General features: G+C 42.8%; 2 protein-coding genes and 2 non-coding genes across 4 annotated transcripts in view; 3 read left to right on the forward strand and 1 right to left on the reverse strand.

Moving 5' to 3' along the window:
• NDUFS1 (NADH:ubiquinone oxidoreductase core subunit S1) overlaps nucleotides 1–7,570 on the reverse strand; it is a 40,948-nt gene extending 33,378 nt beyond the window's left edge. The window contains exons 1-4 of the mRNA XM_023219408.3: nucleotides 7,433–7,570; nucleotides 3,543–3,607; nucleotides 2,828–2,919; nucleotides 308–415 (exon numbers count right to left, since the gene is read on the reverse strand). Of these exons, the coding sequence (XP_023075176.1) occupies nucleotides 308–415; nucleotides 2,828–2,919; nucleotides 3,543–3,603 (261 nt within the window). The 5' untranslated portion in view covers nucleotides 3,604–3,607; nucleotides 7,433–7,570. The remainder of the gene's footprint in view (nucleotides 1–307; nucleotides 416–2,827; nucleotides 2,920–3,542; nucleotides 3,608–7,432) is intronic.
• An 86-nt stretch (nucleotides 7,571–7,656) lies between these two features.
• EEF1B2 (eukaryotic translation elongation factor 1 beta 2) lies at nucleotides 7,657–11,020 on the forward strand. Its single transcript, XM_023219433.1, has 7 exons — nucleotides 7,657–7,777; nucleotides 8,006–8,149; nucleotides 8,678–8,800; nucleotides 9,437–9,563; nucleotides 10,127–10,193; nucleotides 10,580–10,705; nucleotides 10,821–11,020. The coding sequence occupies exons 2-7, from the start codon at nucleotides 8,070–8,072 to the stop codon at nucleotides 10,973–10,975; spliced, it is 678 nt and encodes a 225-aa protein (XP_023075201.1). The 5' UTR covers nucleotides 7,657–7,777; nucleotides 8,006–8,069; the 3' UTR covers nucleotides 10,976–11,020.
• On the forward strand, nucleotides 9,967–10,045 carry LOC111549383. Its single transcript, XR_002733713.1, has one exon. It is a non-coding gene; the product is annotated as a small nucleolar RNA SNORD51 (small nucleolar RNA).
• Nucleotides 10,320–10,449, forward strand: LOC111549394. The gene has a single exon (XR_002733718.1). It is a non-coding gene; the product is annotated as a small nucleolar RNA SNORA41 (small nucleolar RNA).
• Nucleotides 11,021–11,528: the final 508 nt, after the last annotated feature.

Genomic DNA, 11,528 nt, shown 5'->3' on the forward strand with positions numbered 1-11,528 from the left:
TGCTACTTGGCAACTCTACATCCTGGTTTTATATTATACAGCCATCTGGAAATAATGACAGCTATAAATCACCTTTAATTTCTAGATATGTTACAACTATATGGCACATGTGTTTTTAAAGCACTTCCATCTATTTGTTCCCAGTTTTGAAATGAAGAGAGTCAATTGTACAAAATAATTAAATTTATAGATAGAAATAAAGAGGGCTAGGTTATCCACTACAATATTGATTCTAAATAAAGTTTGCTGCAAGATTGAAAGTTTTCTAACTTCTACAGCATGGTGTAGAATTTTAGGTATCAAGTACCTTGGGGGCTTTCTCAATTTCAACAAGGCACATCCTGCAGTTTCCAGCAACAGACAACCTTTCATGATAACAGAATCGAGGGATCTGCATGCCAACCTTCTCACAAGCCTAGAAGTAAAAAAAAAAAAAAAAAAATGCATGAGAATAACCTGACATCACTGCTGTTATTGCTGAAACACACACATACAGCATCTTATTACTACTATCTATAATAATCTTAATTCATTCTTATTTCAGTCCCTTTCTTTGTCCTTCATTCTAACCCGTCTCCTCTGAAGCTGCCTCAGAGGATCTCAGAATCCTTGGCATGACTTTGCCTTATGTGGAAGAAACTGGACAAAGTATTCTTCCACTGTGCTGAAGACCTGACTTCCCATATCCGTTCTGAACCATTGTCCACAATGTCCCCTCAAACTCTGTCCCAGTGGTTTCATACCTGGACTTCTTCTTTGCCTAGCTCCCCTCCTTTGGATTAGAGATTTCACTACACACTATCTAGCTGGCTATCTGTCTTTGGCTTCTATATCTCACCCAGGACTCACCTCCCACTGGGCTGAAGGTTATAACCATGTTCAAATTTCCTCTAGAGTTAATTCCTCCATCCTCAGCCCTCGTTCTAAAGCAATCTCATCAATTTTCAATGTTTAAACTGGTTAGCAAAAATATGTTGAGTGTTTCCTTTGCGCAGGATGCAGGTACAGTAGTGAACAAGACAGACAGTGTCCCAGCCTTCATCCTAGATCCTAGCTGACGTTCCTTATGATGATTATGTCCAAACCTTCATCTGCAGCCGTGTTAGTTCTGCACTTCTTCAAGCTTCAGATTTACAGGCCTTTGTATGTGTATGTTCCAGAGACAGCTTAAATTCCAATGATTTCTCTCCGCTCTATACACTCCAAAATAACCTAACAAATGCAGAAAACCACAAAAATTCCTCTGGTCTCTTTGAATTCTAAAGACCTATCTGTCTCTCTGTCTCTACTGAAACTTTGTGGGTTTTTTTTTTTCCTCACCATTAAAGTAATATTGGAAAGTTCTGTATAACGGGGGAAAAAATTCCTTGAGTTTTCATCATTCCTGAAGGCCTGTCTATATGTCATTCTCCCTTGAATCTACCCTTTTGCTTTCATTCCCATCGCCACTATCTATTTTAGGGCTTTTCACAGTATCCTGTCCCAACAATACAAAATGCTTTTTCCTTGTCTCTTATTCCAGTCTTGCTATTCTCCAAACGATCATCCTCTACAGTCACTGTCACCCTGCTTAAATAGGCAACAAAACTCCTGATGGATCAAAATATAAACTCTTCTGCAGAGCAGATACTGTATATCATGACTGGACCTTCCCTTCCTCAATAACCTGATTTCCTGTGATCTCATCTTCTACTTATAGCTTATGTTTCATCAATATTAAACTATCTGAAGTTTTCAAAACATGACAAGCTATCTGCCTTAACTTTTTCCATAGGAAATGCAAGCATGTCCTTCTTGTACACATATGAACACACCTATTCATCCTTTAACACTCCTCAGGGATGACCTGAGGCACCTAACATCTCTTTCTACTACCTCTTATCCCTGCCACAACTTTTTGCTGTACCTTGAACATACATTTATTATATATCATATTTTGTGCTTTCATGTCTGTGACTGGCAGATAGTCTAGAAATGATTGCTAAAATGAAAGAAGAACATTTAGATCTGTGACAACTTACAAATGGAATGAAGCATCACTTCTCTATGACCAATTTATTATTTCTGGAGGAATATGAAGAAATATTTAGAGCATGAATTTAAGCACATGCTACCCTCCGTTTACCTGCTTTGTAGGATATATTCCTATGAATATTACTAATCACGGAAAGGTTATATGAAAATGAAAAGCATCAAGCAGGCCCATAACAAATGAAGGTTATTTTTTCACAAACTTACCTATAGTAACCAATTTAAGTTACTTCAAATTTCTTTTTTTTTTTTTTGAGAGAGAGAGTCTTGCTCTGTTGCCCAGGCTGGAGTGCAGTGGCACACTCTCAGCTCACTGCAACCTCCGCCTCCTGGGTTCAAGCGATTCTCCCGCCTCAGCCTCCCGAGTAGCTGGGATTACAGGCGTGCACCATGATGCGCAACTAATTCTTTGTATTTTTAGTAGAGACGGGATTTCACCATGCCAGCCAGGCTGGTCTAGAACTCCTGAATGATCCGCCTGCCTCAGTCTCCCAAAGTGCTAGGATTATAGCCACGGGCCACCGCACTCGGCCTTCAAATTTCTTAATGGGTATTCATTTGGAATGTAGAAGTGAAACAAAGGAACTACCATAATTCACTAAAAATGTCACAGACAAATAAATGATAGTTCACTTTGAAGTGCCAAGATATAAAATGAAATAATTTTAATATAACTTTGCTATGTATAGTTATTTTAAAGAATTATTTACTAATACTTAATCAGTATAAAGGAAATAAATTAGTATTTTTTTAAAAATCAGAACACACACACAAAATAGTTAGAACATATGCCTACTTGGAGGACGGTCGTTCCCGGTTCCACCATGACAGACTGACCATCAACAAATACTTCAATCAAGTTGCTTGCTGCTGTGGCAGTTGTTCGAACTGACCATCAAAGATATTGAAGTGAAAAACAAATTAACAGTTTATTATAGCAGATGATAACGGATGAATTAACTCTAACTACAAACCTAAATTTTTCATTCCTTGTTATTCCTCTGTATTGCTCTGGATGCAAACTAATGGTTGTCTACTTTTGGTAGTAGTTTAAACTGAAACTTCTTTCTTTTTTTTGTTTTTGTTTTTTTTGTTGTTGTTGTTTTTTTGAGAGGGAGTCTCGCTCTGTCACCCAGGCTGGAGGGCAGTGGCACAATCTTGGCTCACTGCAACCTCCACCTCCCTGGTTCAACTGATTCTCCTGCCTCAGCCTCCCAAGTAGCTGGAATTATAGGCACTCACCACAATGCCTGCTAATTTTTTTATTTTTAGTAGAGACAGGGTTTCACCATATTGGCCAGGCTGGTCTCAAACTCCTGACCTCAAGTAATCCTCCCACCTTGGGCTCCCAAAGTGCTGGGATTACAGGCATGAGCCACCACACCCAGCCTGTTGCTATTTTTATTTTTAAAAAGTATGGGTTTAGGTCTTTGACAAACTATTCCACAGACTTATAAATTTACAAAAATAAGGTCTAATATCCACAAATACAAATTTAAAAAAATACTCACCACATCCTTTAGGAGATTTAGAAAGGCCTACTAAGGCCTTTCTTACAGGTATCCTCAACATATTGCTAAAAATAAAACAAAGAATTATATTATTGTAGGGGAAAAAACAATCACCAACTGTTTGGTAATGTTTTATGGCTTTAAATTATTTCACATACATTACGTCATTGAATACTCATAGGTTCTGATATTTTCCCTCCAAGTCTGTAGATGAGAATTCTCAGTCTCAGAGACACTGACTTGTACAATGCCAAAGAACTAACCAGCAGCAGCTATTGTATACATTTGGACTTTCTAATTCTATGCAGAGAGCAGTTTTGCCATTTAAAAAAATTATATAGAAAGGATCAAACTTAAAGCACTATCACACAGTAAAATAAACTGCAAGACTAACAGCGAGCTTATCATTAATGGTTATGTAAAATAAAGTCATCTTTTCTGCTTTCATTTCCTACCAATACCCATTCTATCATTTCATGCTCTAAGCACAGCTGTCTACTAAATGCTTATGAGATATTCTGAGATAGCTCACCAGCCCAAAAGCCTTTGAGGTGTCTTGACTGCTATTTTCTGATACACTTATCTTACAGATTTCCAATTATGTGTTTATAAGCCCATTCTACCCTCACTGCATTAATTCCTTGAATTTTTCTATCTTCAGTACCTATCCACCAGGCTGGCACAGAGTAAGCTCTAAAACAATGGCTCTCAACTGAGGACAGTTTTGCTCCCCAGGGAATATTTAGCAATGTCTGAACACACTGTTGTCACAAACAAGGGGAAGTTACTGACATCTAGTGGGTAGAGGACAGGGTGCTGCTGGCTATTCTACAATGTACAGGACAGTCCCCCACAATAAAGATAATTATCCAAAGTGTCAACAGTGCTGAAGTTGAGACACTGCTCTAAAAGGCTTGCTGAACTATTGAAATAAATGGGGGTGGATTATATAAACACCAAGACTTAAAGACACGCAAAACAGAAAAGTTACCAAAACTTATTTTTGTTTGTTTGTTTGTTTTTAAGATGGAGTCTCACCCTGTTGCCCAGACTGGAGTGCATTGGTACAATCTTGGCTCACTGCAACCTCCACCGCCCGGGTTAAAGCAATTCTCCTGCCTCAGCCTCCAGAGTAGCTGAAACTACAGGCATGCACGACCACGCCAGGCAATTTTTGTATTTTTATTATTTATTTATTTATTTTATTTACTTATTTATTGAGATGGAGTTCTGCTCTGTCGCCCAGGCTGGAGTGCAGTGGTGCGATCTCGGCTCACTGCAAACTCTACCTTCCACGTTCAAGCGATTCTCCTGCCTTGGCCTCCTGAGTAGCTGGGACAGGTGTGTGCCACCATGCCAGGCTAATTTTTTGTATTTTTAGTAAAGATGGGGTTTCACCATGTTAACCATGATGGTCTCCATCTCCTGACCTCATGATCCGCCTGGTTCAAGGCTCCCAAAGTGCTGGGATTACAGGCATGAGCCAACATGCCCAGCCTATTTATTCATTTTTGAGACGGAGTCTTGCTGTCACCCAGTCTCACTCTGTTACCCAGGAGTGCCGTGGCGTGATCTTGGCTCACTGTAACCTCCGCCTCCCAGGCTCAAGCGATTCTCCTGTCTCAGCCTCCTGAGTAGCTGGGATTACATGCGCCTGCCACCACTCCCGGCTAATTTTTGTATTTTCAGTAGAGACGGAGTTTCGCCATGTTGGTCAGGCTGGTCTCGAACTCCTGACCTCAGGTCATCCACCTGCGTCGACCTCCCAAAGTGATGGGATTACAGGCGTGAGCCACCGCGGCTGACAATCAGTTTTAAAGTGCTCTTTCTTTGAGCTCTTTTTCTTTAGTAGCAGTACACACTGTGTATATATTTTTATTGTTCTACTTACTGAACTGTAGGTTAGTAATCAATTTTAGTACCTACCAGACTCTAAGCTCCTTGAGGACATTTGGACATTTCCCTTTTTTGAAGACCTAGCACAGTATCCTTATGCAAATAACCACCAAATAGTCTTATCACCAAGTTCTAGAACTAGAGTAGCATCTGTCCTACTAAAAACTACTGATGGGGCCGGGCGCGGTGGCTCAAGCCTGTAATCCCAGCACTTTGGGAGGCCGAGACGGGTGGATCACGAGGTCAGGAGTTCGAGACCATCCTGGCTAACACGGTGAAACCCCATCTCTACTAAAAATACAAAAAACTAGCCGGGCGAGGTGGCGGGCGCCTGTAGTCCCAGCTACTCAGGAGGCTGAGGCAGGAGAATGGCGTAAACCCGGGAGGCGGAGCTTGCAGTGAGCTGAGATCTGGCCACTGCACTCCAGCCTGGGCGACAGAGCGAGACTCCGTCTCAAAAAAAAAAAAAAAAAAAAACTACTGATGGCATAAATGTAAACCTAAACTTACTCCATTAGAGCACTGACAGATTTGAAATCAACAATCAGTATTTCATACAATTTTAAAACTTTGATACTTTTCTTATCTCCAATACGATATAAAAATAGTACTCACTTTGGATAGGAAATCAACTAGAACTAGGCTGTTGACATCCAGCATCAAGGCATAGCCCAACGTAAGAAATACAGATTTGCAACACTTCGATATGTGCTTTGAACATTGGAATACCAAGTAGCAATAGAAATAATTATATCTTTAGATGGAAAAATGTTAATGACTACTCATTTCTAAAAGTAGACTGGATACTTTTCCATATAGGGACTATGCTATTCCACGTTCTCCAACATGGATTCATCCATCTACTTCCTGCCTTCCAAGGTACCACCCTATCCCAATACACCATCACTCCTTGCCTGGAGTATATCAATAGCTTCTTAACAGGTCACCAGGCTTCCACACTATTCCCACACAGCCCCTCCCCTCTTGCCACTGGCAGTGACCTCGGACTGAAAAGTTCTTCCCCGGCCCCTCCTTATCCTTCAAATCTTGGCTTCGAAGCTTTTTCTCAGTTTCACTAACCAGCCTATCTAACATTTCCTGCCGATTCCCCAGAATATCACCCATTTTATTCTTCTTTACGGACTCGTTTCTGGCTCGTAGTAAACGTCCAATAACTGTTAAGTGAACTGAATCTCTAATTTCTGGTCCTTAATTTGTAGAGACCACTTTCCCGGATTTAAAAAGTGCAGGTGATCTGGCAGCCTTAAGTCGGTGAAAACAAGAATATTCCGCAAACCAAAAATAACCTGTTTATTCATCAGAAACAGTTATCGTTACACTTCTATACTGTCAATTCGTGTGTGAAGTTGTCTGATCCAAGACCTCACAGTACAAGCATAGATCCCAATAACCTGTAAACAATGTTTTGTTATTCGCAATGCAACCCTGAGCTAACTTTTCAAAAAGTCATTTTTCTCAATTTCCCGTTAGTGAAAGGAATTAAAAAATTCTGTCCAACGTGGTCAATGGACAAAACAAACAAGGACAGCAGAGGCGTGAGCCACTGCTAACACAAGAGCGATCAAACAATCATGTACTGTACTAGGCGTGTAAAAATCTGGGGGGAAAGGCTCAGTCTTAACGCTTAAGTCATCGGACACTGGTCCTCTCCCAGGGAATAAAACGGCCTCCTCTGAGAGGGGAATGTCTTGAATTTTCCCTGCAGAGGGAAGGTCGCCTGCAAGCCCGCATTCGGGCCAGCGTTCCCGAGGGCCCGCTGATCCTTATCTTCCTCTCTGCTCCATCAGACCAGAGACCGTGGCTAAAAGCCCCCACTTGCCGGCTCTCAGGGGCTTCCGAGGCGCCGGGGCGGGAGGCGGCTCCCAGTCAAGGACAAGAGAAGACTAAGTCGCGTGGGCCAAAGGAAACAGTCCCGTCAATAAATAAGCCTCTGACCCATGCACCTCACCCTTCCCATCCATACAACACCTCACCTTCTCCCCGGAGCCGCGAAGGCTGTTCTGCTAAACTGTCTGGACCACAAGTACCCCCTTGGAGGCCGGGTCGCTAAGTCAATATGGCGGCCTCAGCTAACTCTGTCAGCCGGGCCTGGAGAACGGAAAGCCCGGAGGGACTAGAATCCTTGCATTCGGTAAGTTTGTCGGCAATTTCCGTCAGCCGACCAGAGGGCGGAGCTGAGGTAGGCCCAGCCCGGAGGCGGGAAGGACAACTTGGACCCGCAGTTCCGCCGGAAGTGGCCTGCAGCCGCGAGGCCGAGCGTATTCGGTCGTCTCCGGCGCTTCTAGGGGCGGTTCCCGTCATCTTCGGGAGCCGTGGAGGTACGAACTTAAGACATGCCCATTTTATTAATTTATTTCCAAACGCAACGAAAGGTCCAGGGACAATTTGTGGGCCGTTTAATTCAGGGCCCCCAATTCGTACGTGGAGAAGTGGGAATGCTAACGTACTTTGACCTTTAACCTTCGGTCCGGCGCGGTGGAGGGAAACGCCTCCGTCTCTATATAAGGAATTTTCCGGCTTCTCTGGGCCCTTTTTCCTCTTTTCAGCGCGGGGCGCCCACTTGTGCGCTCTCTGTCTGCTGCTTCCCAGCTCTCGGATACAGCCGACACCATGGGTTTCGGAGACCTGAAAAGCCCCGCCGGCCTCCAGGTGCTCAACGATTACCTGGCGGACAAGAGCTACATCGAGGGGTGAGCGGACCGGCTGAGTCGGGGTGGTGGGGAGGTTTCTGGGACTGGGGCCGGGGCCACGTGGCGCAGCGTGTCGGCTGCCGCTGGAGGGAGGGAGACCGGGCCCCAGGGCCCTTTCGAGGGTGACGGGAAAGCGCCCCGTGGCCATCTCCCAAGGCCCTGGTGTGGTACGAGCCCGGCCTCCGGGGAGCGACTCACGAGCAAAGGAAGGTTAAAATGTGCTTTATTTACACTTAATTCAGCCAGGTGTTTCCGCGTCGCTGCCCAGTTAATACATGTTAGGTTGTGGATATAGCAACGCTAGAGATTGCAGTATTTGAGGTCTACTAAGTGGCAGACATTTCTTAGGATAGCGCGGTGACCCAAACATACGGTTTGATTTTAAGAAGATAATAAGAAAAGAAAAGCATTAAAGCAACCCTACCGGAGTTAGTGCCCACTAATTAATGTGATGCATAGGCGTTTATTATTTATTCGCTGGCGTTTGTTTTTCAAAGGTGTGTGTGAATGTCTCTGTGTCATTGGCAGGTATGTGCCATCACAAGCAGATGTGGCAGTATTTGAAGCCGTGTCCGGCCCACCGCCTGCTGACTTGTGTCATGCCCTACGTTGGTATAATCACATCAAGTCTTACGAAAAGGAAAAGGCCAGGTAAAATCATCTTTGTATCTAGCTGAAGAATAAGACTACTCTCGAAGCTTTATCAGGATGTTCACATGACAAAACTAGATCCAGGCTACTTTAGTTTTGTTGGGGTATTGTAAGCTAAATTTTTCTGTAACCTGAGAAGGCCAAGAGACTGAAGCCCTCCATTTTTTCACAGAACAGGTAGAACATGGACAGCAGCAATTCAACTTTTCCCCACACTGCCCTGCCAATGTGCCTCGACCTTGACCTGGGGGGCCCACCTCTGGGGTGAGAGGGTGGCTCATTCATTCAGTCCTTGGCCATTCTTCTGAAACTGCCAACAAGGGTGGAAGTTTGGGGAAGTGGACTCCAGTTCACTAAGAATGGAACTGAGCATACTTAATGAAATCTCAAACAGAAATGTTCATACTGAAAGAGTAAATCATAGTGAGTATTGAAAATAATGTCTCACATGGTACTAATGCTTGTCGGGTGAGGAGTTGAACAAATGACAGTGTTTACCTGGGAGCATGTGAAAGGGTAAATTATTATTGCAAAAGGGATCTAGTGATAAGTAGTGATTAAAACAAGTTATTTTATATTGTCTGGAAAAATATGTTATACTAGCTCAATAGTGGTTGAATTTAAATGTTTTTCAAGCCTGCCAGGAGTAAAGAAAGCTTTGGGCAAGTATGGTCCTGCCGATGTGGAAGACACTACAGGAAGTGGAGCTACAGATAGTAAAGATGATGATGATATTGATCTCTTTGGATCTGATGATGAGGAGGTATGCCATCTTCTATAAAGAATATATCGGCCAGACACGGTGGCTCACGCCTATAATCCCAGCATGTTGGGAGGCTGAGGCGGGTGGATCACGAGGTCAGGAGTTCAAGACCAGCCTGACCAAGATGGTGAAACCCTGTCTGTACTAAAAATTTAAAAAAATGTGGCGGGTGTCTGTAATCCCAGCTACTCAGGAGGCTAAGGCAGAGAATTGCTTGAACCTGGAAGGCGGAGGTTACAGTAAGCCGAGATCATGCCACTGCACTCCAGTCTGGGCGACAGAGCAAGACTCTGTCTCAGAAAAAAAAAAGAATACATCGATCAGCAATTTTGTCAATGTGGTTAAGCCAAATTGCCTGGATTTGAATCCTGGCTTTAACTTATATGCCTTTTTCAAATTCTGACTGGTTGCATGATGAATAAAATCAAATCACCATCTTTCGGCTGAGTTCGTGATGGATTTGCTTTTTTCTGATTAAGCCAATCTTTTTTGTGATGACCCCACTAGCTTTAAGCAGAGGACAGCCGGCTTTCTGAAGTGGATTAATTTTTTTTTCTTTACAGGAAAGTGAAGAAGCAAAGAGGCTAAGAGAAGAACGTCTTGCACAATATGAATCAAAGAAAGCCAAAAGTAGGTCATTTGTTTTTAACTTCATTTCATGATAATGTAAGTAATCTTTTTCAAAGCTTGACCTTTAAGTAATTTCCTCCACATTCCTTGAATAGGTCAATATTTTAAAACCTCCTATAGAGGTTCTTCCACAGCTACTGGTCTGCAGCTGTTCTTACGGTAGCAGTTGTGGCATTCCTCTGTGGGAAAGAAACTGTTAACACAAACACCTCTTTCTTAGCAAAACAGAAAGTGGGCATATGTGTGACAGACACAAGATGTATCTGTAGTTTTGTTTGGCTGAGGAGATAGTCAATCTCAAAATAAATTGAGGTGATTTGTTTGTGTCTTGGAGTAGAGTAAAAAAATACAGTTCGTTATTTGAATAATGCTGTTTATTTTTTTAGAACCTGCACTTGTTGCCAAGTCTTCCATCTTACTAGATGTGAAACCTTGGGATGATGAGACAGATATGGCAAAATTAGAGGAGTGCGTCAGAAGCATTCAAGCAGACGGCTTAGTCTGGGGCTCATGTGAGTTTAGGCTTTGCCTTTTTTTTTTTGAAACTGACATCTGGAATTTGTATACACCTTCAACTTTCCTCTACAAGACTTTTCTAACTAAGATTTTTCTTAATGCTCTTTTTAGCTAAACTAGTTCCAGTGGGATACGGAATTAAGAAACTTCAAATACAGTGTGTAGTTGAAGATGATAAAGTTGGAACAGATATGCTGGAGGAGCAGATCACTGCTTTTGAGGACTATGTGCAGTCCATGGATGTGGCTGCTTTCAACAAGATCTAAAACCCATCCTGGATCATGGCATTTAAATAAAAGCTTAAAAGATTACCTTTGGCTCTTGAGTGTGTTACATAGGAGGGTGGTATATATATTCCTTTCATTTTGAGGGAAGGAATTAAATGAATATGTGATTCCTAAATAATAAAAATTTGGTTCGGCATTGTTCTTAGAAAATTGTAGTGCAGGCCAGGTGTGGTGGTTCATGCCTGTAATCCCAGCAGTTTGGGAGGCTGAAGTGGGTGGATCGATACCAGGAGGCTAATACCAGCCTGGGCAATGGGGAGAGATCCTGCCCCTACAAAAAAAATACAAAAATTAGCTGGGCTTGGTGGTGCACCCCTGTATTGCCAGCTATTTGGCAGACTGAGGAACTGCAGTGAGCCAAGGTTGTGCGACTGCACTGCACTGCAGACAGCAAGGTCCTGTCAAAAGAAAAAAAACTAGTGCAGCTTTACCCATTTGTGATGTCCTTAGCAATGACTGATGATGTGATTTGTTGTAACCTATCATCTTTGCATTGGGAACCTGAAGATGTGAGATGTGTGACACTACTAGA

This window comes from Piliocolobus tephrosceles, chromosome 11 (genome assembly GCF_002776525.5).
Source record: "Piliocolobus tephrosceles isolate RC106 chromosome 11, ASM277652v3, whole genome shotgun sequence".
NCBI classification, from domain to species: domain Eukaryota; kingdom Metazoa; phylum Chordata; class Mammalia; order Primates; family Cercopithecidae; genus Piliocolobus; species Piliocolobus tephrosceles.

Bases quoted from the DNA above. Each gene is read 5' to 3' on its own strand.
- EEF1B2 (XM_023219433.1), top strand. From the start codon at position 8,070: ATGGGTTTCGGAGACCTGAAAAGCCCCGCCGGCCTCCAGGTGCTCAAC. The intron at 8,801-9,436 runs GTAAAATCATCT...ATGTTTTTCAAG, and splicing joins TACGAAAAGGAAAAGGCCAG to CCTGCCAGGAGTAAAGAAAG. The intron at 10,194-10,579 runs GTAGGTCATTTG...TTATTTTTTTAG, and splicing joins TGAATCAAAGAAAGCCAAAA to AACCTGCACTTGTTGCCAAG.